This window comes from Hyalella azteca, unplaced genomic scaffold, assembly GCF_000764305.2.
Source record: "Hyalella azteca isolate HAZT.00-mixed unplaced genomic scaffold, Hazt_2.0.2 contig9599, whole genome shotgun sequence".
NCBI classification, from domain to species: Eukaryota; Metazoa; Arthropoda; class Malacostraca; order Amphipoda; family Hyalellidae; genus Hyalella; species Hyalella azteca.
In genome coordinates, this window is record NW_025939667.1 from 1 (window position 1) to 23,110 (window position 23,110).

A 23,110-nucleotide genomic window follows, 5' to 3' on the forward strand; every position below is an offset into this window, starting at 1 on the left:
ATAGCATTTAGATGGTTGATATTGGTTCCAGGGCTGATTTGAGCGTTAATTTGCTGGTCTACGGCTGCGCACCCTACGTCCGTAAGCCTGCTAAAGGGCAGAGTAGACTACGGGATTATATGTTAAAAGCCAAAGGTACAAATCCCCTTCATGGAAATGAACCAGCGAGCTAATGAGAAGTAAGCCACCAATACAATCGCTCTACGCCGTATTTAAAACCGCCCAACAGCTCTATCCCATGCCGTCTAACCTCCTCACGATTTTCGGTAAGCAACTCCCTACGCCATACCGCTGTTGATACACAGCCAGCACTCCAGCCCGTCCGTTCGTCGCAGCTGTTTTCCCCCAGTATAACTCTACCTCCACGCTTACCCCGTCTCCCCGCCTTTTTTCATCGACTGCCGGACGGCTTTTCTTAGTTTCTGCTCACTTGACTGCATTACGCTATGAAAAGAAGATCTATAAGAGTTGTAACCTAACCTAACCTAACTCGGATAAGCATTAAAGGTCTGCGAGAAAAGCATCCAGTTAGCCATGCGATAATGGTGGAGAGTCGGGGTAAGTGTGGGGGGAAGAACATGCTGGGGGATAGTAAGGCAGGGAAACAGTGACGCGGGGTTAACGTCTTGCGGAGTAAGTAAGGGGATGACGCATTACAGTTTGGTACAGTTTACATTTGCAGCATGTGTAAGAAGTGATGGTATGGGTTAAAAAGCATTGGAGAACAACGTATTGACCGTTATCTATGTGGAGTAGCAGCTTGTGTGCTGGCGCAGTGTTGGTTTAAAGTTCGTGTGGTGAGATAGGTCAATATTGACTACGGCTGCTTAGGTGCCAGGTTGACAATATCTATGGCTTTTAGAATTTAGATGGTTGATGTTGGCTCCAGGGCTGATTTGAGCGTTGATTTGCTGGTCTACGGCTGCGCACCCCGTTATAGGATATTGCAAATTTTTCATCTTGTTGTGAATCACTAACGAATTGATCTCACGTATGAATAGATTTTAGTTTTCATTGTTCCGTAATCCATCACAGAGGTATGCGGTACCTTCAGTTTTGTTTTTATTGTACAAGAATGTACGTATAAATTTAGTGATATTTAAATATTTCTCGCTTTAAATTCCAGGTTCCGCTTAATTATCACTAGTTCTAAACTTTAGTTTATTTGTTCGTTTCAGAAAGGCTCCGAATCTTGAGTCCGAAGTTAGAACATGAGTACCGGAAACGCACGGTTTATATTTTTGTTTACAGCGTTCATTAATTACTATAGATTTGTTTGTAAAATTATTTAACCTTGCGATCACCAGTTTAATATTTTGGGAAACTCAACTGAATTTTGGGGAAGTTATGTTATATTATTTATTGAATGGACATCAAACATACGGCATGCTGCTTGCAGAAATGATTGACGTAACATGGGTTGTTATTCTCTAGTTCGATGGACCAAGGGCCCGTGTGTGGGACGTCGCAAGCGCCGTGACTTGGAGGCTCGACGCGCTCTACCTACACTCGAAAATGACGCTGGAGACACAGACCTCGCTAGTTCCTTGCTGGAATCCAACCATTCTGATGATAGATTTGCCGCCAAATCACTGCGTGACTTCTGGACCTACTGGCATCTTATCACCTCAACGGTTGTGCTCACTTACCACAGCACAACCATCGTTGGTACCGTGCTGCTCGGTCCTAATTCTCTCAGTATTTTAGGATGCACTGCAACTCTGTGCAAAAGTACTTAAGACGATTGAAAAAGTACATCTATATTGAACCAATGATTTATTATTCAACCCTTGATACCATACCTTAAGTTTCACTGTTTATAAATTAGTAGGGTCGTAGAAGAATTGGGTCCAATATAACCTATTTCAGTTGTCACCTACCACGCCCTAATTCCCGAAATATGTTGCTATAAATTGTATTTGTGAGATACTCTTATCAGAACCGGTGTTGGACACAACAATAATTATTAATCCATGCGGCCTTATACATCTTATCTGCATTAAAGAACCTATTAAAGAAATCTTTTACTCGGTTAAAAAATGTCTCGGTGCGAATCAAATCAATTATCCGATTAAAAGCACTACATCTAAATGAATACTAAAAATGTCAGAAATACTTCAGAGGAGACGGATTCAATCTGGTGTGTATTACACTCTATAATTCGACTCAGCATAGAGTTATTTACTTGGATAAATACCAGTCTTAAGTCAATGGGAACGAGCATTGATTTGAGTCAGACCCAATCATAAGTGAGTCATAATTGCGGATGTTGAACTGAGATAAGTCTATAAATGATGTGACGTAGTATTTTTTAGAATGAACAATAAAGAATAATTATGAAAGCATGTAATGTAAACCAAACGTGCTCCGAGCGCGTGATATATATTCATCCTTATTAACGTATTATTAACGTTCTTTTGGGATGATAACTGGCTTCAAGAAGGGCCCACATAATTTTTTCGCTTTAATAGCTGTTCACATATTAAATGAATTTGTAAACAGTAACAAGATAAAGTTATTACACACAGGTACAAAATTTTTTTCGTACAATGTAAACCTTATCTATGTACAATTTTGGGCAGAAAACAACCAAAACATAATAGTCTCCTATATAGAGTTTCTCTTATTGGTTCTAATTGCAGTAAATGGTGCAGGAACTATACCAACGGGAGGCAGTTAGTGGCAACGAAAAGTCCAGTTGACACGCCTTAAGTTACCTAGCGTTCTAGGTCTCTAGACAACAGGCCGCACCACTGCACAACACTACCGGGGAATGTCCGCGTCCTACATTGATTATGTCCACTATAATGCAACAAGCATTTAGGAGGAGGAGAAAGTGGATTTAGGAAGGATATTATTGTAGAATGAATTCTCATGCTACTCATTTAAGTAGCATAAATTTTCACATGTTGGGTTAGTTCATACCGGAATCGCAGCCCTCATCTATTAAATATCTCTAAAATTATTACTGGTTATATGATATATTACTGCGAGTATTAAGCGTTTTGTCATATAATTTCTCAAGAAAACACAAATCAATGCCTAATCTGACGTTAAATGTCACAATAAATTTGCATAACAGGATAAATGCTACTAATTCGCGATCAAATTCATACCAAATGAACATCATAAAGGGAACGAACAGGACTACCGACGTATTGTGGAGCACCGCTGATTCTTACGTTCCGCACCACACGCTTCTCACGTTTCATCTCCAATTAAAGTTCTTTCATTAATTGGCTTGCAGCAATACAGAGAATACGCCACAGATTTTACCACCTCCCACCCAACATAAACGCACTTTATATAGCACTCCTTTTGTCAGATCATCCCTCATTTAAGATCATCCCCCCCCCTCCGATACCGTTATACACAATCAAAATCATCCATTTATGTATGATTTACAGCACCGGATTGTATGACATATTTATGTCATTTAAACGGTGATTTGTAGCACTGGTTTGTATGATATATTTATGACATAAATACGGTGATTTATAGCACCGGTTATTCAAAAGCTCCAACTTACACGCGTTAGGTCCCTTACCTCCACCATTGTACAATTAACTACAGAGCGGACCATATGCCACGCCCGGGCGGCAGTTGTTACGTAGTTGTTACAACTAAGCTGACGGACTAACGCAACTCACCGAGAGTGACACAGAGTAAAGATGAAATCAATGACCTACCGAAAACCCATCAATACTTGACAAAATTTACCCATTGAGTCCCGAACGACTCACAATCCTCATTCTCATCATCACCATCGTTATCACCTTCATGGTCACCATGTAATCGTTTTTAAAAACTGTAAAAACGTGAAAAAAACGAAAACGCCTTTAATAGTGGGAGCACGCATCATTTTTATTTTTGTTTAACAGTGCTCCAAAGTTTAAATAATGTAAATGTTATTTACCCACCCGCATAAACCATCCAGTGCCCTGATGGGTTTCCACCCCCTCCCTCCCAACTACAAACAGAACCAATCACCTACAACCAACCAAATCATGCGCAATGCGCCTTATTTTTTCATCTTCTATGGTACTCTTCAATTCACCTTCTTCGCTGGCCACCCCGCGCCTCCTCTCGTTCTTTTCCACTTTTCCCTGGTGACACCGCAATAACAAAATGTGAACCTAACACGATTACGGGTAATTTCGGATTAAAACCAGAGATAAGGCACACAATGAATGCTCTTCTCTACATATCGGTGAAGTTATAAGTAGAATGAATGAGTATGATGGACATAGAAAAAAATAATTGAGAGCCTCAGAAAGACACTCAATTTGTATTAACTAAGCCTTGCTCTCAGTTTGATGTATTATTTTACTGAAACAGCGTTGAATACAATAAAGTAAGTATGTTCTCTCGCAGAGAACAACTTATCATATTCATAGAAGAAGCTGTTAAGTTTGGCTTATCAATTTTTATCGCATAAAATTTTCGGCTTATCGCGTTATCGCATCAATTTTTATAGTTGTCTTTCTTAGCTTTATGTCCAAGTTATTTTATAATATTTAAAATTAATCCATTGTCTATGATATACGACGACATAAAATACTCGTCTGGATGTTAAAGTGCTTTATTAGGCAATGAGGATTTTTTGGTTAAGTTAATTCCAAAATTATCTACAATTAATTTAAATAATTTGTGTTTAGACGACTTCTTTTGTTTAGTGTAACCATTTTCGGCTATGGTAATAGGATCTTACCGAAATAATTTTTATGAATATATTTTCTTTTATATGGATCATGTACGGTAAAGAGTGAATTCCACTTAAAGTCCATTCTCTCTTAGCGATATAAGTAAGCAATCAAATAATATTTTAATTGTGTAGGGTCGAGGAACATACTAAAGAGCAATAGATATGTATTTTTTCATAATGCATTTAGTTGTGTATGCAGAGGGTGGCTCTGCACCCTAACCCAATGAAGATTTGGATGAATCTAGGTATTATTTGAACGAAGCTGGTGACGTTGGAAGTCAGCACAAACGTTGAAGTGGATGCTTTCCAGAAAGTCAAAAACCCGCGGGCAGATTTGCCAGCGATTTCTTCGTCAGGACGACTCGAGTCCAGCATGGAGCCGGAGAGCTCGACGTCGCCGGTAAACTTCTCCTCAGTCGGCAGAGTTGGTTGAATTTCCACGTAACGGCGTTTGCGTTTACACAAACCGGGACCGGGACCTCCGGCCACTACTGAAAAGTAGCCCTTAAAAATTCAGTTATTACCGTATTGAACTGTTAGGCTCTAACTATTACCTAGTCTCTAAACCGTGAAATGTAGCTTGTTTTGGACAGAAAAGAGCATAATTTTAATCCTGATTAGTACATAGAACGACATTCATGGATGCATTTACTTTAGAAAATTTGAGACGAGAGTCTGTTTTAGCATTATCAAAATTTCGTTGACAGTTTTTAGGCTTTGAGCGGATCAAGTCTAAATTGGAAATAAAATTCTCCAATAACAGGCTTCTTCTAACTTGATTACCAGAGAATATCATTCGGCTTTAAATCTCCGTATATTTTAAAACCCATACTTTACTTGAAGCATAAAATCTATATTGCTTTAGTGATTCATTGTTAAAAGAACAACTCGTTTATTCACTTTACATGACAAAAAACTTTTGGTCCATGTACCGCAATTTAATTCCGCAACAACCCCAGTCCCAAATATGAATATACTTGTTAAATATTCATATGCAATAAAAATATTCATAGTCCAATTCTGAATATCGGAACATTCACCTCATAAAAAAACTTCCCTTGTCCTATGTCCTCACTCACTCGTCTTTGATGCTTTGATATATTGTGCAGCAATAATTTTCTGAGACAAATCTCTTACCGCAATATACGATGTTGATTTATTACTGAGTCTCGATTCAATGGGACAATGCGAGAAAAAATTTAAACAGAGAGTGTGTAAAGGGCTGAGCATTAACTGTATTTTGGGTAACTAAGGAACTATATGGCATATAGTTCCTTATATATATGTGGCGGTACTCACTAACTATGCAGGTCTTGGTTAAGGTGACAGGTAGAGAGCGTTGCTAAGGGTACTCACAGACAATGCAGGTCTTGGTGGAGGTGACGGTGGAGAGCGTTGTTAAGGGTATTCACAGACAATGCAGGTCTTGTTGGAGGCGACGGTTAGAGAGCGTTGTTAAGGGTACTCACAGACAATGCAGGTCTTGGTTAAGGTGACAGGTAGAGAGCGTTGTTAAGGGTACTCACAGACAATGCAGGTCTTGTTGGAGGCGACGGTTAGAGAGCGTTGTTAAGGGTACTCACAGACAATGCAGGTCTTGGCAGAGGTGACGGGTAGAGAGCGTTGTTAAGGGTACTCACTATAACAATGCAGGTCTTGGTGGAGGCGACGGGTAGAGAGCGTTGTTAAGTGTACTCACAGACAATGCAGGTCTTTTGTGGAGGTGACGGTGGAGAGCGTTGTTAAGGGTACTCACAGACAATGCAGGTCTTGTTGGAGGCGACGGGTAGAGAGCGTTGTTAAGGGTACTCACCGACTACGCAGGTCTTGGTGGAGGTGACAGTGGACAAAGCTATCAAGACGGTAGTCGCCTTCGTCGCTAAGCCGAACAGTCGAGGTTCTATAAAATTTTCGCCAATATTACTTAATTTTAACCTTCCTGCTCGGACAACATTGCTGACGAACATTTCAATGGTGTGCTGTCCGAATAACGACTATTTATGGTCATAAATTATTTTGTTTAAATGAGTGCCAAGTTTATTTTGCATATTTTTTAGTTAATTTTTGTTTCATTTTTGCTGTAATTTCACACCGTTTGTGGCTCGCTCTCACCAATTTGCGCTGGCGCATCGAGCATTGGCACCGCCTCCGTTGTAGTTGCTGCCGGCAACAGCGCCGCTGCTGCCTCAGTTCTTGTCGCCGTTGTTGCCGACGCATCGGTCGTCGTATCCACCTCTCTTATCGTTACCGTCGTTGCCACCGTTGCCTCGATCATCGTCGCCATGTAGATGATCAAAATAGAAGTAGATGCTCCAAGTATCTGTAAATGTACCTGCTGGAGTAAAAAACTAATTAGATACTTAAAAAATTTACACTCCCAACGTTAGAACTAATGCAATTCTGAATGCTAAAAAGCAATTAAAAATCATTCGTATTAACGAAACGAATGCAGTTAACAATCATTCGTAGGGTCTGCATGAAACCGTTATGAACCAGTGATGTCACATTGCAATTGTTAAGCTATTCTGATATAATGATTCATCCTGATTATAGATTTTTTTTAATTAGTTATTTCAAGCAATATTAAATGTTAATTGATAAAATAATCTACAACTCGTGACCTGCGATGAAATTATTAATTACATATTGTTGATATGGTAATTATTAATTGGAAATTATGTGAATCTGGTGCAAAAATTTATTCAGTCATTTTACAAATCGTAACCTGAAGCCCGAGGAGTGATAAAACAGTTGAAAGAATAATGCAGACAAGAACCATATAGCCTTCTTAACCCCAATCGCATTAATCATCATGTTGCAACAAAAAGCTGTACATTTGAAGCGATGGTGAACTATGCACTTAAAAAAACGCTGAAGACACTTAAACACGTTTAGTGTTCTGAACAATAAAAACGTACTCAAAGGAATTGTAACATTTCGTATATGGATCGAGAATTTCACCGACAAAATAAAAGCAAAAATGACAAGACAAAAAGATTACGCTCATAATGAATTCCAGAATAGTAAATTTCAATAGTTCGATGAAAACGTTTTTTATTTGGTGTTTATTCGACATTGATATAAACTATATTTGGTTCTTAAACTATTTTGTTTAGGTTCAAGTGAAGACCAATTTACATCCCCGATTTAGTATACCAAAATCAATGATTAAGGTTCAAATTTTGCTCAGTAAAGGTAATAAATATAAATAGCAGGTACGATACTGTCGTTGAGAAGATGTCAGAGCCGAGGCGCACAGACTCACCATGCTTGTGATCAGGTAGAGGTAAGAGTTCTCAGAAAACTCGGACGATTCTTTAAATATAAATCGGTTATGGGCGAACACGTATTCAAACTCGCCTTTCCTCATAATTATAGTGTAATATTTCCTTGATACAGTAAAGTTCAATCAAACGGTTCCTGATTTTGTTTTTTTTTTTTCGTTTTAATTATATCGCAGAAAGATTTTTCTAAATGTACAATTTAGCAGACGCAGAAAAACTTGTGCGTCGCGTTGTCTTTATTTGAACTGACGCTATAAATAAATCGATTGCTACTGTAAAAACTAAAATAAGTTCAGAAAACAAGTTTTCACAGTTACTGCCCCTCATTTTTAACTAGAACATGGTAAAAAATTTTATGATAAACAAACTTTAAAGGCACATACTCGATCATCAGAAGATCATCAGTTTTGTAATTTATGATTCACACTTTTAGATAAGTCAGTAAATGATGGTTATAAAGGACCATTCGCACGTAAAAGTCGAATTGATCGTCGATTATATCAATCATCAATTCTAACAAGAAACATTCAACTACCAAACTTGACAAACCAGTGAAATATTTTCTCTTGCTTTGTGGAAAAGATGCGAACGCAAGTATAATTCCAAACAATCAATATAATGTTGCTAGTAACTCTTATTACCTCTCCATTTGCTCCTCATATTTCAATCCAAAATTATTGTTCATGTGTGCTTTACAGGGCAAAAATATTTCGGTGACATCGTTGTACTCTTCATCCTAGTGTAAATTCATTATTAGTTCGAACTGAATTAGTCTTCAAAATCAATTGCTTGATTAATTGCAGGAACTGTTCCATTCCCAAACATCAAAACCATATGCATGTGTCCCTAGTAACTTTTCTATTCTATTGCTCCTAGGATACGAGGAGAACGAATATTGATTTGTTTTATTAACGTTCCTAACTATAAATTAATAATCTCTTGTTAGTTGAGTTATCTGTTAATTACGCGCTAAAGAATAATTTAGATAGCCAGTCTGGTCCGATCAAGTGAAATTCATTAACCAAATTTTAATCCATATTTTTTTCGTAAGCAAAATTACTTCAACTTGCGAGTGATTGAGGAGAGCATTAAAATCCACTGCAAAAAATTAGTTTTCCTTTGATTTAGCCCAAATGTGAAAAGTAGGACAATGATATTTTTTAAAGTTGTTACTTACGAGTTAAGAAACATTGAGAGATACACGTACGTGTCGCACCTCAAGGCATCGTCACTCGTTCGACTGCTTTTTAGGCTTGCCGAGGTCATCAATCTCTATTAAAAAATGCAGAAGATTCGGCCACATCGATCTGTACAAGGATGCGCAATGAAATCAAGAAAAAATTGTGGTATAAATTTTTAAGAATATGTAAAATAAATTAAATCAACCAGTTACGACGATATTCCGACATAAACAATTTTAAATATGTCGCTACGTATTATTTTACTATCGCAATTTGTTTGCCCAGTGCTTCTGTTGGCCCTGATTCATTATATTGAACGAAACATTGGATCATGTAAAAAATGATTCTCACGGAATCAGCTTATTTTAAAATCAGAATAAGTAAGATTGTTAGGGTGGTGGTGTTGATGGTGGTGGATGTGCGATGACAATAGGAGAGTGTGGGAAAAATAAAAGGTTTGTTGTAGGTGTATGTCGTTGGGTTGGGATGGCGTACTGTTCAGGACTTTGGGCGAACTGTTCTTGGCAGGTTTTTCGGAGGCACCAGGAGTTACCAATTGCAGCATAACAAAAAAAAATGTGATATCAACTCTCCATATTCAGAGTCATTCGTTTGGTTGATGTTATGTCTTCAATCTCGTCTTTACAGTTTGTCATTCTCTACCAGTTTCATTCTTCCGTAATCGCTTTTCCGTAATCGCTTTCTGAACTACTGTGTTGGGGATATACTTAACGCCAGAGGAACAATTTTTAAAAAAGTTAAAGAATGCTTAAAAAGATTAAAATAAAATAGAAACTGTTGATATAAATGTAATTAGATGTACTTTATGCATGGTGCTTTCGGGTTTACAAGTTGCAGGTTTATTTTAGCTTCTCACAAAATTTATTGAAACAAATGTCCAGGTGGGCAGGACGGATGTCAAACAAAGTGTCAGGAATGCATGCTAAATTAAATAAATGTAACTCAGTACTCACTGCAGTGAGTGACAGAGAGCGCATTTTCTCGTCGACGAAAAATTGATGTCACGGACGGACAGACAGACAGACGGACATGGCTAGCACAATAGTGCATTTTTCCCTAAATGAGAAAATGCGCTAAAAAGACATCATCGCTGTTCCGCTGGCGATAGAACTTGGCTGATACACTCACTAATTTAAATTTTCAACATCGTTTGCTCATGTATGATGATCACAATATTTATTCCAAAATACGTGATCATGCACAGTATTTCAAAGACTCGGTTTGATGGCTTAGGTATTAAGAGTAGGACACTATAAGTGACCGATCAATCCAAATATAAATTTTCACGTATTAAATAATAATTTAGAGCGAAGCACGATTAAATGATATATTGCGAAGAAAGTACTTACGATGGTTTTGTCTGATTTTAATGTCAAATCAATTACAGGCTACTGACGGGCCAATTCAATCATTTAGTCAATTTAGCGAGGATTTTGAGAATTATTTCATATATTTAACTACATTCAGTGATATAATTGTAGGAGTAAATCCAACACCTCTCAAATTTACGGCGCCCATTGGCCATCGTATACCTCTTTCGGCACCGCTGCCGCCACAGTGGCCACTGCCATATATAGTCGTCACCATAGCGATGAACATAAGAGAAAAAGATGTTCTAGGCAGCAATGAAAATCTATATACGCAATGAAATTTTCAAAATAAAAAAGGTTTTCATTTCATTCATTTTCATACTTTAGATAGTCACTAATTTTGCTTCAAGTGCTGTAAAGTGGCAAGAGGAATAAAATTTCGCTTCTGCAGTGGAAGAAAATGATTTTAGGCATGCATGTAGAACGTTGAAACCAAGTGAAGTGAATAATGATTGAAGTTTATCAGCAAATTCAAGAAATTTTTGTCACTCATTCTATAAGATAGTAAGTTGAAATATTACCAGAAATTAGGTAGGGTTTTTCCGCATGCCGAGTGAGTTAAAAATCCATAATAAGATGTGAAACATTTGAATTCGTGTTCAAAAATGTATCAAAACACAGCCGCTAACACAAAATGAGGCATATAGGAGCCTAAGAAACGTCAAGCTTTTATATTAATGCCTACTAGCAGAATTTTTGAACATTAATTAATGAAACAATAATTTATGCGACAATAATAATAAATGGGTACATTTGGATCATACGTGTATAAAAAAAACGGTGGAATGCATTATTTTCTTAAGCTATTTCGATATTTCTGGCCAGCTTCAAGCCGAGCTTGAAGATTAAGAAGTTTTTCTTTCCGACGTCAGATTTTGTTTCGTATTTACGAATTGTGCTCAAATTCAAATAGAATTAAAGTGTTGTCATTAGTATGTAAATGAGGGCTGTCTGGCCTGTATGCCCTTAATTATTTAGTCTCGTACCAGAGTCAACTAAATAATGCAGGTATTTGAGCATCGCTCTCGTCTCTGCCTTTTCGGCGTCTAATCCTAGGCTATGGAGCTAATTAACTAATGAACATACCAGCTATCATTCACCACCTGAGTCCACCTCTACCGAATGGGGCTCCCGTTTTAACATACTTTCTATCTATATAGTTGACTGACGCCATTACTGCATCTCGTTAGACCTGGCCCTGATTTTGTCCGCACCAGCCATCTTTGCGGTCCGTCAAGACCAGTAAGACCAGTCGGGACCAGAATGACCAGTCAAAACCAGAAAAACCGGTCAAGACAGTAAGGTTCGTCTAGAGAGTGGCTTACATACCTGGGGGCTACGACGACCTACTGCGCTGCAGGAGCGGCTCGAAGGATACGTGCACGTATCCGTCCCCGGCAAGCCCGAGGAAGGATACGTGATCCTCCGCATGCACCTTGCCCCGGAGACGTCAGAGGCAAGGCATGGTTCTGGCCAGAGATTTGGCCATCTCGCCCCTGCAGCCAATATTTCAATCTGGACGATCCTGTAAAACTGAACCGGTTAAACTCGGGTTCCACCAATGTTTTCTTGACACTGTTACATACGGATACTGCTATTCTTAGATTTCTTCTCTCAATGTGTATATTCCTACACGCTATAGTTTATCGAAGTGTCAAACTATTGTAGTGCATCGGTAAGATATGCATGAACGTTGGCGAGGTTAACCTTTAGGCCAGTAATTCTTTCAGCACTTTAAGCGAGCTGTGTAGTTAGCTAGCTAATTTCCAAAACTTCATCAGACATGTCGATGAACTGTATTTTCAGTAAGGCTAATTAAGTGAAACGTAGAATCCATTCCCAGCATAAATTTTCTAACTATTGGCGGATTAAATTTTACTTCCACCGACCATCGTCAGATTGTTTCCAAGTTTCAATGAATGGTCAATAAAAATTATTACGCAAGGAACTATAATTATGCCTAGTGCTTAATGGGATGTGAGCCAAAAAAGTAACTCAACTGAGAATATCGGGGCGCCCTCTATGGCCATAGTCGGAAGGAAGGACCAATGAACGAAGAAGATTTCTATTTTCTTTACTAAGAATAACTAACATTAGAATTAACAATTTAGGAAGTTTATGAGCAGGTAACTTTTTCAAATTCAGACACCTGAAGGCGTCTCAAGGAAACATCAATGGACTAAGTTAGAAACGACAGATGACAGTGAATTCTAGACTGAATCACAGCGTTGACAGTGAATACTAAACCTAACAGTCTACGGTCCTAGCTAGTCTGCTTCTCCTGAGCTCGCACACCAACACACGGTCTGGAAGCACGCATACGTGCCCACTCTACTTAAAGCAAGTTTAAGATTCCCGAGGTTGAAGTGGCCCCTGACGGTGACGTGGTGGTGGTGAAGCAACCACGATTGAAGCAGGCACGTCGTGCTGCCAACCTCTAGTCACAACGAGAACAATGCACAGGCTCCGGAGGTGAACTGGTCAGGAAAACCTCGCAGGCCTACCGGCGTACCTTGAATAAAAGGGACATAAGTCAGCGTCAGGCTACAGCTAGGTGCTGCCGCGCTAGGGAGTTGAAGCGAGCAGACTGTTGGGGTGCTGACAAAATGTAGACCAATAGAAAAACCATGACTGGCTATATAGCGAATGACTCGCGGTAAACTGAAATCGTTTAGTCAGACCTAGGCTAACAACTTGCATCTAATTCACATCCATAATTGAACCCCACCCAAACTAATAAATCCCAAGTTACAATTTCAGTATAGTATGGCAAAGACAACAATTTACAAGTATTAATCCTCATGAAGCAGCTTACCAGTGCAAACCGCAGTACAGCAAAGCAATGCTGACTGGTAACGAAGAGCGTACAAGATGCGCGCGTCTTCCGGGCTCGACAAGCAGTGAACTGAGCTACCAACGCGCTTGATCTAACGTGGCAATTTTAGCGGGAAATCTAATATCTAGCGAGCTTTCCCTCACAGTGAATAAGTCCTAACGCTCATCTTCTGCATCTAGCCTTACATCAGTTCTTAGTTCACCGGTCCAAATTGCTCGGTCCTATATACCTTGCTAACTCTTTGCATACCTTGCACTGCTATTAAACATACTAATACAATAATAGTCAACTTGCTTATGGACTTGAATTGAGAATTTGACTCTCGCATTTGTCTTGATAGTCGTAACATTTAAAGCTTCGTTTTCAAAATACAACCCCGTTAATGTATTACATACAAAATGGAAACAATTCGTGTTCGTGAGTTCTTATAAATCCAGCTTCTGCACAACAATCAAATGCCCCGAAGAAGCATTTGAAAAAGTTTTGTTATTATGCTGCAAGCTAAATAAATATAACGAACAATATTAAATAATTTATGGTTGATAAAAGTAATTCAAATCTGATAGGCCCTTCTTGTTTCTGAATCATTTATTATTTATTAGAACTGAGTTTCCATAGTTTTATTGAATAGTTTAAGGGAACAGACCCAGCAGGCATCTGACGTTGAAACAACGTTGATTTTTGGTTGATTTCAGGTTGAAATGTTGAACAACCAAAATTAAACGTCATATCAACGTCGAAATCTGACAATGTCGTAATGCGTAGTTGTTTCAACGTCGATTCAACCATAGAATTCAACGTTGCAGCAACGTCGTAGTAGCAACATTGATTCAACGTTGAATTGTAACGTCAGTACGACGTTGCATGAAAGATGTTGCTTCAATTTTCATTCTAAACCTCCTTTCACCGCGGTATCAATGTCGTAATGCGTAGTTGATTCAACGTTGATTCAACCACCGAATGCCTGCTGGGGAAGTTTCTTTTTCACACGCACCTTTATTGCTGAGCGGTATATATTCTGCACTTATGTATGCAAATCATGTCTATCAGTTCTCGAGAATTTCAATCCAACATAACCTTGTTCACTTGCATTTCAAGTCACGACGTAATTTCTCTTCAACCGCAATCGATTGATGGTGTTATTTTTATTTACAACGCATTATGCTTCAGTTATATTTAAGACGATTTGTCTTTCTTGTGAAATTTTATACTATAGACCTACTAAATCATCGAGAACATCTCGATCTAATTATTAATACATAGTCCACGATCTCACCATATGTTTGCAATCGTCAATAAGCAACTGCTCTCTGCAAATGATAAAGCTGAAATAAATCTCGAACACCAAAGAATGTCATGTCCATTTATCGTAATTTTTTCCTCTTCATTATTCTGTAGATTTTCCTCATCCAAGCATACATAATATGAAATAAAACATCAATGATGTGCTGCAAATGACAAATATATAGAAAAACTGTACAGTTGTAGACGGTGTTTTCATTTTTCATCTTCTAGCGACATGGTCCGAAAAATAAGGCCTTTTGGACGCGTGGTCTCTGCGATTACAGCCCTCTATATATTCATTACATATTTATTATTAAATGTGCAATCATGTCAATAATCTGAATTATTTGAGAATCAATCAATGTTGATTCCATTCGATCATAGACCCAAAGTAATTTGGAAAGAAATACTAATTTCACTAAGAAAAAAAACTTGGTACACTTTTTATTCTCCGAACTAGTATTAATCACACGGATCGTATTTAGTTGTGTCGAATCAAGTTCCCGTAATTTATACATCTACATTATAAATCTTACGTTGTTTCGCAAAACGTTCCTTTGCGGGATGGGCATATTTGGCAGGGTATCAATAAAGGCTTCGTGAATAACCTGATTATCTTAATCCATCAAAATTCCAATTTCCATATAAAAGAAATTAGTTTAATATAACTTCATTTCACTGTCATCAATCGAATGAGTTATTCGTTTGAGACTTCGTGTAATTTACGAGCTTCAAACCATCCTCACCGGTTGAGACAGTGGATAAACGACTTACTCTTCTATTAGATACGTTTTGAGCTGAGCACCTAACTCTACAATTAATATGATTGCGCAATTCATGCCGATTTCCCTGCATTTTTTCCTTATAAAGAAGGGCGATACACAACGTGAGAGGGATCCAATATTGAGTAATAATTTAGATGTTAATACTTTATTCTACACAGCAGACCTGCAAGGATCAAACGTCCGGCCGACCTAAAAACGGTTCAGAATTAGCGGCCAAGTGGAGTATGTCAAAAGTAGACATATTTCTGTTGTATGGGACAGTGATCGCGTGCTGGTGAGTTTTAGGTCCTCCTCTTACTTGTGCTGATGAGAGTCACATGCCATAGGTCAGCTTTAACCAACTTTACACTTTAGTTCGTATACCGTAATATTGGTTTGCACGCTAGATGGCGTACAAGTCTAGAAAGTCACGGGCGCACGTGACCGCTTAACCGGTGGCCAGGTCCACAGTCACTACTTAAGGGGAGCGTCTTGGCCGGCCCATAAGTCGCGAAATTGTTGCATGTCTTGTTCATGTTGAAGCTCAGGAAAATGCGCATCCAACGACTGCAAACTCTTCTATGTGCGTTCGTTTGTTCGCTCGCCACAGCCTTGAAAGAGATGCAAGGCAGGAGTGACCGTGTCGTGATTGTTATCTTGAGTGACGGTGCTGGCCGAGATCACATAACTTTCCCACTTTCACATAAACGGCATGGTTAACCAGCAGAATTTCCGTTATTAGGCTAATGAAAATCCGCAACAGTTACACGAAAGGCCGCTGCACCGCCCAAAAGTAACGGCTTGGTGTGCTGTATCGCAAACGTGCAACATTGGCCCTTACTTCTTTGAAGACGGTTATGGTCGTGCTGTTACTGTGAACTCAGAGCGCTAAACAGAAATGATGACCAACTTCTTTGTCCCTGAATTACGACGGCGTCGTGTTCCAACCCGACGTGTGTGGTTCCAGCAGGATGGGACGACCGCTCACACAGCCAGAGCATCAATGGACGTCATCCGCCCTCTCTTTCCAGGTTTGGCGATTTTCATTGGCCTCCTCGGTCCCAAGATTTATCCATATGTGATTTTTTCCATATGTGACATCTCAAGGCTAGAGCATACGTACACAAGCCCCGAACTCTGGACGAATTAAAAGGACGCAATTCGCGTGGAAGTTGCGAAAGTTGAGAAAGCGGTGTTGGAGGGAGTCTACTCGAACTTTCAAGAACGCCTACAGCACTGCATCAGCGATTTCGGCCACCACATGCCAGATGGTATTTTCCACACTTAACTGTCTGAAATGATATTTCTTTATGAACCTGGTTACATCAATAAATTTGTTTTTCAGTAAAAATATACTATTTTATGACGTTTTTAAAACGGTCCGCCCTCACTGCCGCACCCTGTATATACTCGTGCATGGATGGACACACAACTGCCGTCGATAGGGCCTCTTTACTCCGCTGTAAAGTCACTTTATTATGTCTCAACGACGTGGTACTGATCTGAAATGTATTAGTTGTCTCAGATTTGTACAATAAAAAGTGCGTTACCTTTAAAAAACTATATAGCAAGGTCTGCAAGCAACGCATGTGTGCTCTGTGTACAAGAAAGAAGATGCATGGTCACTGAGCTGTGAACTACAGACCTGTCTCGCTGACCTGCAGGGCCTATACTTTCAAAAAAAGTTAAGTGTTCGTAAGTTCATCAGCCAATCATTGACGGCCTCTCTAGCAAAATTCATCAATCATAGACAAGAAAATAGAGCGTAAGTGCTTACGTTAACTTAGCGAGTTTTGTAGGTATGGCCCCTGTATCCCATGTAACCGCTTGGAGCGTAAGCTCGTCAGTGAGATCTTGGTGTAGTGTAAGGTGCACGAAATTCTCTCTGCACAGTGTAATATGGTTTTCTAAGCGGCCACTCCTGTGAGACTCGGTTGCATGGGCCTTGTAAACTAAGTGCTGATTGCTCGCGAGCAGGGTTTCCAGGAGGATTTAAGCGTATTCGATTACTTTGATTTCTCGTTGGGGAGATAATATGTCTATGAAAAGTGGTACGAAAAATTCGAAATTTTTGTAACATTTGGCGCCGATGCTCTTTTCTACATTTCGGTGAACTTTTAAGTAGACTGAATGAATATGATGGACATAGAAATGAACGACTTAACCCTCTACCGCCGTATGCCACTCTCAGGGAACAAAACTTTCAACTTAAATTCTACGTAAACTATTGAGGGTAGCAACCTGAAGACGTTTGTATGCAACAGAGAAGATTTATAAGCTGTCGAACATGGCGGCAACCATAAGTGCAAGTTATCTTACGCTCACTAGAACGCATCCTTTTTGAGAAGTAGGCTTGTGACAATATTGCTCTGGTTACTCATTTCAGGCGGTATAGAGGGTCATTGAGCGTCAGAAAGTCACTCATTGTGTATTAACCAACCCTAGTTCTCAGTTTTATGTATTATTTTCCTGAGAAAACGTTAAATACGATAAAGTAGTAATTTATCTAGTAGACTACAACTTACTATAATCATAGAAGGAGATGTTAAGTTCAGCTTATTCATTGGCAAATTTTAATTTACTACAATGCATTAGACTACGAATTATTCATCTTTCGAATTCGCCACGGGTGTGAAGCGAGTTTCATTTAATTGTTGAACTATTTCACGAGCAGTAGTTAAATCGCATCAATTACTATAGTTTACTTTGTTAGCGCGATTTTCAAGTTATTTATAATAAAATAATTTAATTGAATCCATTGCCGATATGACGTAATACGTCGACAGAAAATACTCATCTGGATGTCACAGACGAAGCTTGAAAATTGCTTTATATTACGGAACGAGAATTTTTGGTCAAATTCATCTTCTAAAATAATCTACAAATAATTTTAATAATTTGTGTTTAGATGACTTCTTTGATTTAGTGTTACAATTTTCGGCAATGGTAATAAGATCTTACTGAAATCATGTTTATTAAAATATTTTCTTCTATGTTTATCATGGTAGGTAAAGAGTGAACTTCACTTGAAGTCCATTCTCTCCTAGCAATATTAGTAAGCAATCAAAGAATATTTTGATGATGTGGGCTCAAATAATACGCTAGAGTGCAATAGATATGTATTTTTTCATAATTCACTTAGTTGTTTACGCAGAGGGTGGCTGTACACATTAAATCACGTAAAAGGACTTGGAAACTCATCTGGGGAGTGAAGGTTGTGATGTTAGAAGTCAGCACAATCGTTGAAGTGGATGCTTTCCAGAAAGTCAGAAAGCCACGGGGTGATTTGTCAGCGATTTCTTCGTCAGGACGACTCGAGTCCAGCATGGAGGTCGAGAGCTCGAAGTCTCCGGTAAACTTCTCCTCAGTCGGCAGATTTGGTTGAATTTCCAAGTAACGGCGTTTGCGTGTACACAAACCGGGCGTCAGAACTAGAGAAAAGCCATCAATGTAGTGAACTGTTAGGCTATAACATTATTTACTAGTCTCTAAACCCTAAAATGTTATAGTCTCGTTTTTCTAAAATGAGCCTAATTTCAACTCTGATTAGTAGAACGACATTCATGGATGCGTTTACTTGAGAAAATTTGAGACGAGAGTCTGTTTTAGCATTAACAAAATGTCGTTGGCAGTTTTCAGGCTATGTGTGGATCAACAATCTGAATTTGAAACAATATCCTCAGAGGAGATGCTTCCTTTAACATGTTGACTGTAGGTTGTCAGTCTGCTTTAATTTTGCGGATATTTTAAAAGCTATACTTTACTTAAAGCTCACAATCTAGGTTGCTAGTGATTCATTATTATAAAAACAACTCGTTGATTCCCCAGACATGACAAGAAGCTTATGGTCCATAGATCACATTCTAATTTCGCAGTAATCCCAGTCCCCAAATATGAACATTCATATTAAATATTCAGATGCAACATGAATATTCCCCACTCACTCGTCTGTGATGTTTTGGTTTATATGTATAGCAATAATTTTCTGAGACAAATCTCTCAATGCATGAGTCTCGATTCAATGGTACAATCAAAGAAATAATTGAAACATAAATATTTTTATGCGCTAGGCATTAACTGTATTTTGGGAATCTAAGGAGCTATTGGATTTTATACTTTTTAAGAAAAGATCTATTAACATGTAACAAAACGATGGATTTTAGGGTATGGCTTAGATAGTTAATGGCGAAAATCACCTGAAATGAATGATTTTGGTGATGTGCAGGTGGAGAGAGTGTGTACGCACTGACATAGCAGATCGGTGCGTACCTTAATTCTCTTAGAAGATACTCACAGACAATGCAGGTCTTGGTAGAGGTGACGGTGGAGAGCGTTGTCAGGGGGACTCACGGACAATACAGCTCTTGGTAGAGGTGACAGTAGAGAGCGTTGTCAAGGGTACTCACAGACAATGCAGGTCGTGGTGGAGGTACGGGGGAGAGTGTTGCCAAGGGTACTCACAGACAATGCAGGTCGTGGTGGAGGTGACGTTGAAGAGCGTTGTCAAGGGTACTAACAGACAATCCAGGTATTGGGAGAGGTGACGGTGGAGAGCGTTGTCAAGGGTACTCACAGATAATGCAGGTCATGGTAGAGGTGACGGTGGAGAGCGTTGTCAAGGGTACTCACAGATAATGCAGGTCTTGGGAGAGGTGACGGTGGAGAGCGTTGTCAAGGGTACTAACAGACAATGCAGGTCATGGTAGAGGTGACGGTGGAGAGCGTTGTCAAGGGTACTCACAGATAATGCAGGTCTTGGGAGAGGTGACGGTGGAGAGCGTTGTCAAGGGTACTAACAGACAATGCAGGTCATGGTAGAGGTGACGGTGGAGAGCGTTTTCAAGGGTACTCACAGACAATGCAGGTCTTGGGAGAGGTGACGGTGGAGAGCGTTTTCAAGGGTACTCACAGACAATGCAGGTCTTTGGGGGAGGTGACGGTAGAGAGCGTTATTAAGTTATAGTACTCACGGACAACGCAGGTCTTGGTGGAGGTGGTAGAAGACACAGCTGTTAACACTGTAGTTGTCTTCACCACTAACCCGAACAGTCGAGCGTCTACAAAATTTAGGCCATTACTTAAATAAACCGTTATGCTCGGACAACATTGTTGACGAACATTTCAATGGTGTGCTGCTATCCGAATAACGCCTATCAATGGTCATTAATTATTTGGTCCAAGAGATTGCCAAGTTTATTTTGCATATTTTTCAGTAAAATTTTGTTACACTTGGTTTTGTGATAGATCATTTGCAATAAATTTCACACCGTTTGACTTCACACCAATGCTCCCACCATTTTGCGCCGACGCATCGAGCATTGTCACCGCCTCCGTTGTAGTTGCTGCCGTCTTTAACAGCGCCGCTGCTGCCTCAGTTCTTGTCGTCACTGTCGCCGATACATCGGTCGCCGTATCCACCTCTCTTATCGTTACCGCCTTCGTCTCCGTTGTTGCCGATGCATCGGTCAACGTATCCACATCTCTTATCGTTACCGTCGTTGGCACCCTGGCCTCGATCATCGTCGCCATGGAGATGATCAAAATGAAAGTAGACGCTCCAAGTATCTGCGAATGTGAATATATCTGCTAAAGTACACATTAATTAGGTACTTCAACACATTTTCGCTCCCGAATTTAGAACTAATGCGATTCAGGATGTTAAAATGAGCACCGAGCAATTATCAACAATCATTCGGACAATCATTCGTATGGTCTGGTATGAAACCAATATGAACCAGTGATGTCAGATTGAAATTGGTAAGTTATTTTGAAAATGATTCATCACGGATAAAAAAAAATTTTGAAATTAGCTATTTCAAGCAATATTGATTGCAAAGATAGAATATTCTACAACTTGTGACATGCGAAAAATTATTAATTAGATAATGATAAATTGTAATTATTAAATAAAAATTAATTGTTAAATTGTAAATCTAGTGCACAAATTTATTAAATGCTTGTGCAAATCGTAACCTGCATGCAGCTTAAGTAGCGATAAAACCATAAGCTGAAAGAACGAAGCAGGTATGAAATATGTAGCCTTCTTAACCACAATCGCATGAATCATTATGAATATTTCGAGCATGTAAACTCAAACGATGACCAAGATGACCTATAATATCGTTTTTTCCTAATGGAAACACTAAGCTTTAGATTTGAAGCGATGGTGAACTATGCACAAAAAAATTCTGAAGACACTTAAACACTTGTAGTGCTCTGAACAATAAAAACGTACTAAATAGAATTGTTACATTTCTTATGGATCGAGAATTGGCAATGACAAGATAAAAGTAAAAATTATAACAACGACAAAGAGATTACGCTCATAATGATTTCCAGATTAGTAATTTTGAGAAGTTATATGAAAACTGTTTTTTTTTTTTGTTATTTAATTGGTGTTCATGCGACATTTATTTAACTAAATTTAGTTCATGAAGGTTTTTGCATTTGTTCAAGTGAAGATTGTTTTACATCCTCAATTTAGAATAGCCAAATTTATGATTAAGGTTCAAGTTTTGCTCAGTAAATGTAATAAATATAAATAGCAGTTACGATACTGTCGTTGAGAAGATGTCAGAGCCGAGGCGCACAGACTCACCATGCTTGTTCATCAGGTAGAGGTAAGAGTTCTCAGAAAACTCGGACGATTCTTTAAATATAAATCGGTTATGCGCCAACACATATTTGAACTCGCCTTTCCTCATTTTTTCGGTGTAATATTTCCTTGTTTCAGTTAGGTTTAATCGAACGGTACCTGTTTTTATTCGTATTAATCAAATTGTCAGAAGATTTTACCAAATGTAGAGTTGAGCAGACGCAGAAAAACCTATTGGTCGGGTCATCTTCATTTTAAACTGACGCTATAAACAGATCGGTTGCTACTGCGAAACCTAAGCTTTGTTCAGAAAACAAGTTTTCACAGTTACCGCCCCTCATTTTTTACTAGAACATGGCAACATTTTTCCCAATGAACAAACTAGAATAGACACGTCCTCGAACCAGAAGAAACTTCGTCAGTTTTATAATTAAAGAAACACTCAACTAGTTAAGTCAGTAAATGATGGCAAAAATGCTCATTCTTGAATAAAAGTCGAATTGAACGTCGATAATCAATCATCAATTTTTACAAGAAACACTCATCTGCCAACCAGTGAAACATTATCGCTTTCTTTGTGAGAAAGATGGGAATGCACTCGATTACAGTCCAATATTATTGTTCATATGTGCTTCAGGGCAAAAATGTTTCAGTGACTTCGTTGTATTCTTCATCCTAGTGGGAATTAATTATAAGTTCGAGTTTATTAGTCTTGATAATATACAGAAAAGAACCGATGGAAATCAACTGCGTGATTCATTGCTGGAACTATTATACTACCAAGCATCGAAACCATATATCCCGATTAAATTTTCGATTAAATTTTCTATTCTATTTACTCCCAGGATACGAGGAGAGTGAATATATGATTTGTTTTGCTTAGCGTTTCCAACTATGATTAACTCTTGTAAGTCGAGTTGCCTCTTAATTACGCGCTTAAGAATAATTAAGATAGTCAGTCTGGTCCGATCCAGTGAAATTCATTAACCGCATTTCCATCCACGCTTTTCTCGTAAGCAAAATTACTTCAATTTGCGAATGATTGTGGAATGATAAATTTCGAAAAATGA

General features: G+C 38.8%; 2 protein-coding genes and 1 long non-coding RNA gene across 3 annotated transcripts; all 3 read right to left on the reverse strand.

Moving 5' to 3' along the window:
* Window positions 1-4,688: 4,688 nt before the first annotated feature.
* LOC108667819 lies at window positions 4,689-8,075 on the reverse strand. The gene is made up of 4 exons (XM_047882077.1): window positions 7,971-8,075; window positions 6,818-7,037; window positions 6,519-6,605; window positions 4,689-5,196 (listed from the first exon to the last, which is right to left on the reverse strand). The coding sequence occupies exons 1-4, from the start codon at window positions 8,073-8,075 to the stop codon at window positions 4,889-4,891; spliced, it is 720 nt and encodes a 239-aa protein (XP_047738033.1). The 3' UTR covers window positions 4,689-4,888.
* Window positions 8,076-12,639: 4,564 nt separating this feature from the next.
* Window positions 12,640-13,443, reverse strand: LOC125178408. Its single transcript, XR_007156883.1, has 2 exons — window positions 13,377-13,443; window positions 12,640-13,073 (listed from the first exon to the last, which is right to left on the reverse strand). It is a non-coding gene; the product is annotated as an uncharacterized LOC125178408 (long non-coding RNA).
* Window positions 13,444-18,583: 5,140 nt separating this feature from the next.
* LOC108667817 lies at window positions 18,584-22,149 on the reverse strand. The gene is made up of 4 exons (XM_018154887.1): window positions 22,003-22,149; window positions 20,740-21,010; window positions 20,416-20,502; window positions 18,584-18,876 (listed from the first exon to the last, which is right to left on the reverse strand). The coding sequence occupies exons 1-4, from the start codon at window positions 22,147-22,149 to the stop codon at window positions 18,584-18,586; spliced, it is 798 nt and encodes a 265-aa protein (XP_018010376.1).
* Window positions 22,150-23,110: the final 961 nt, after the last annotated feature.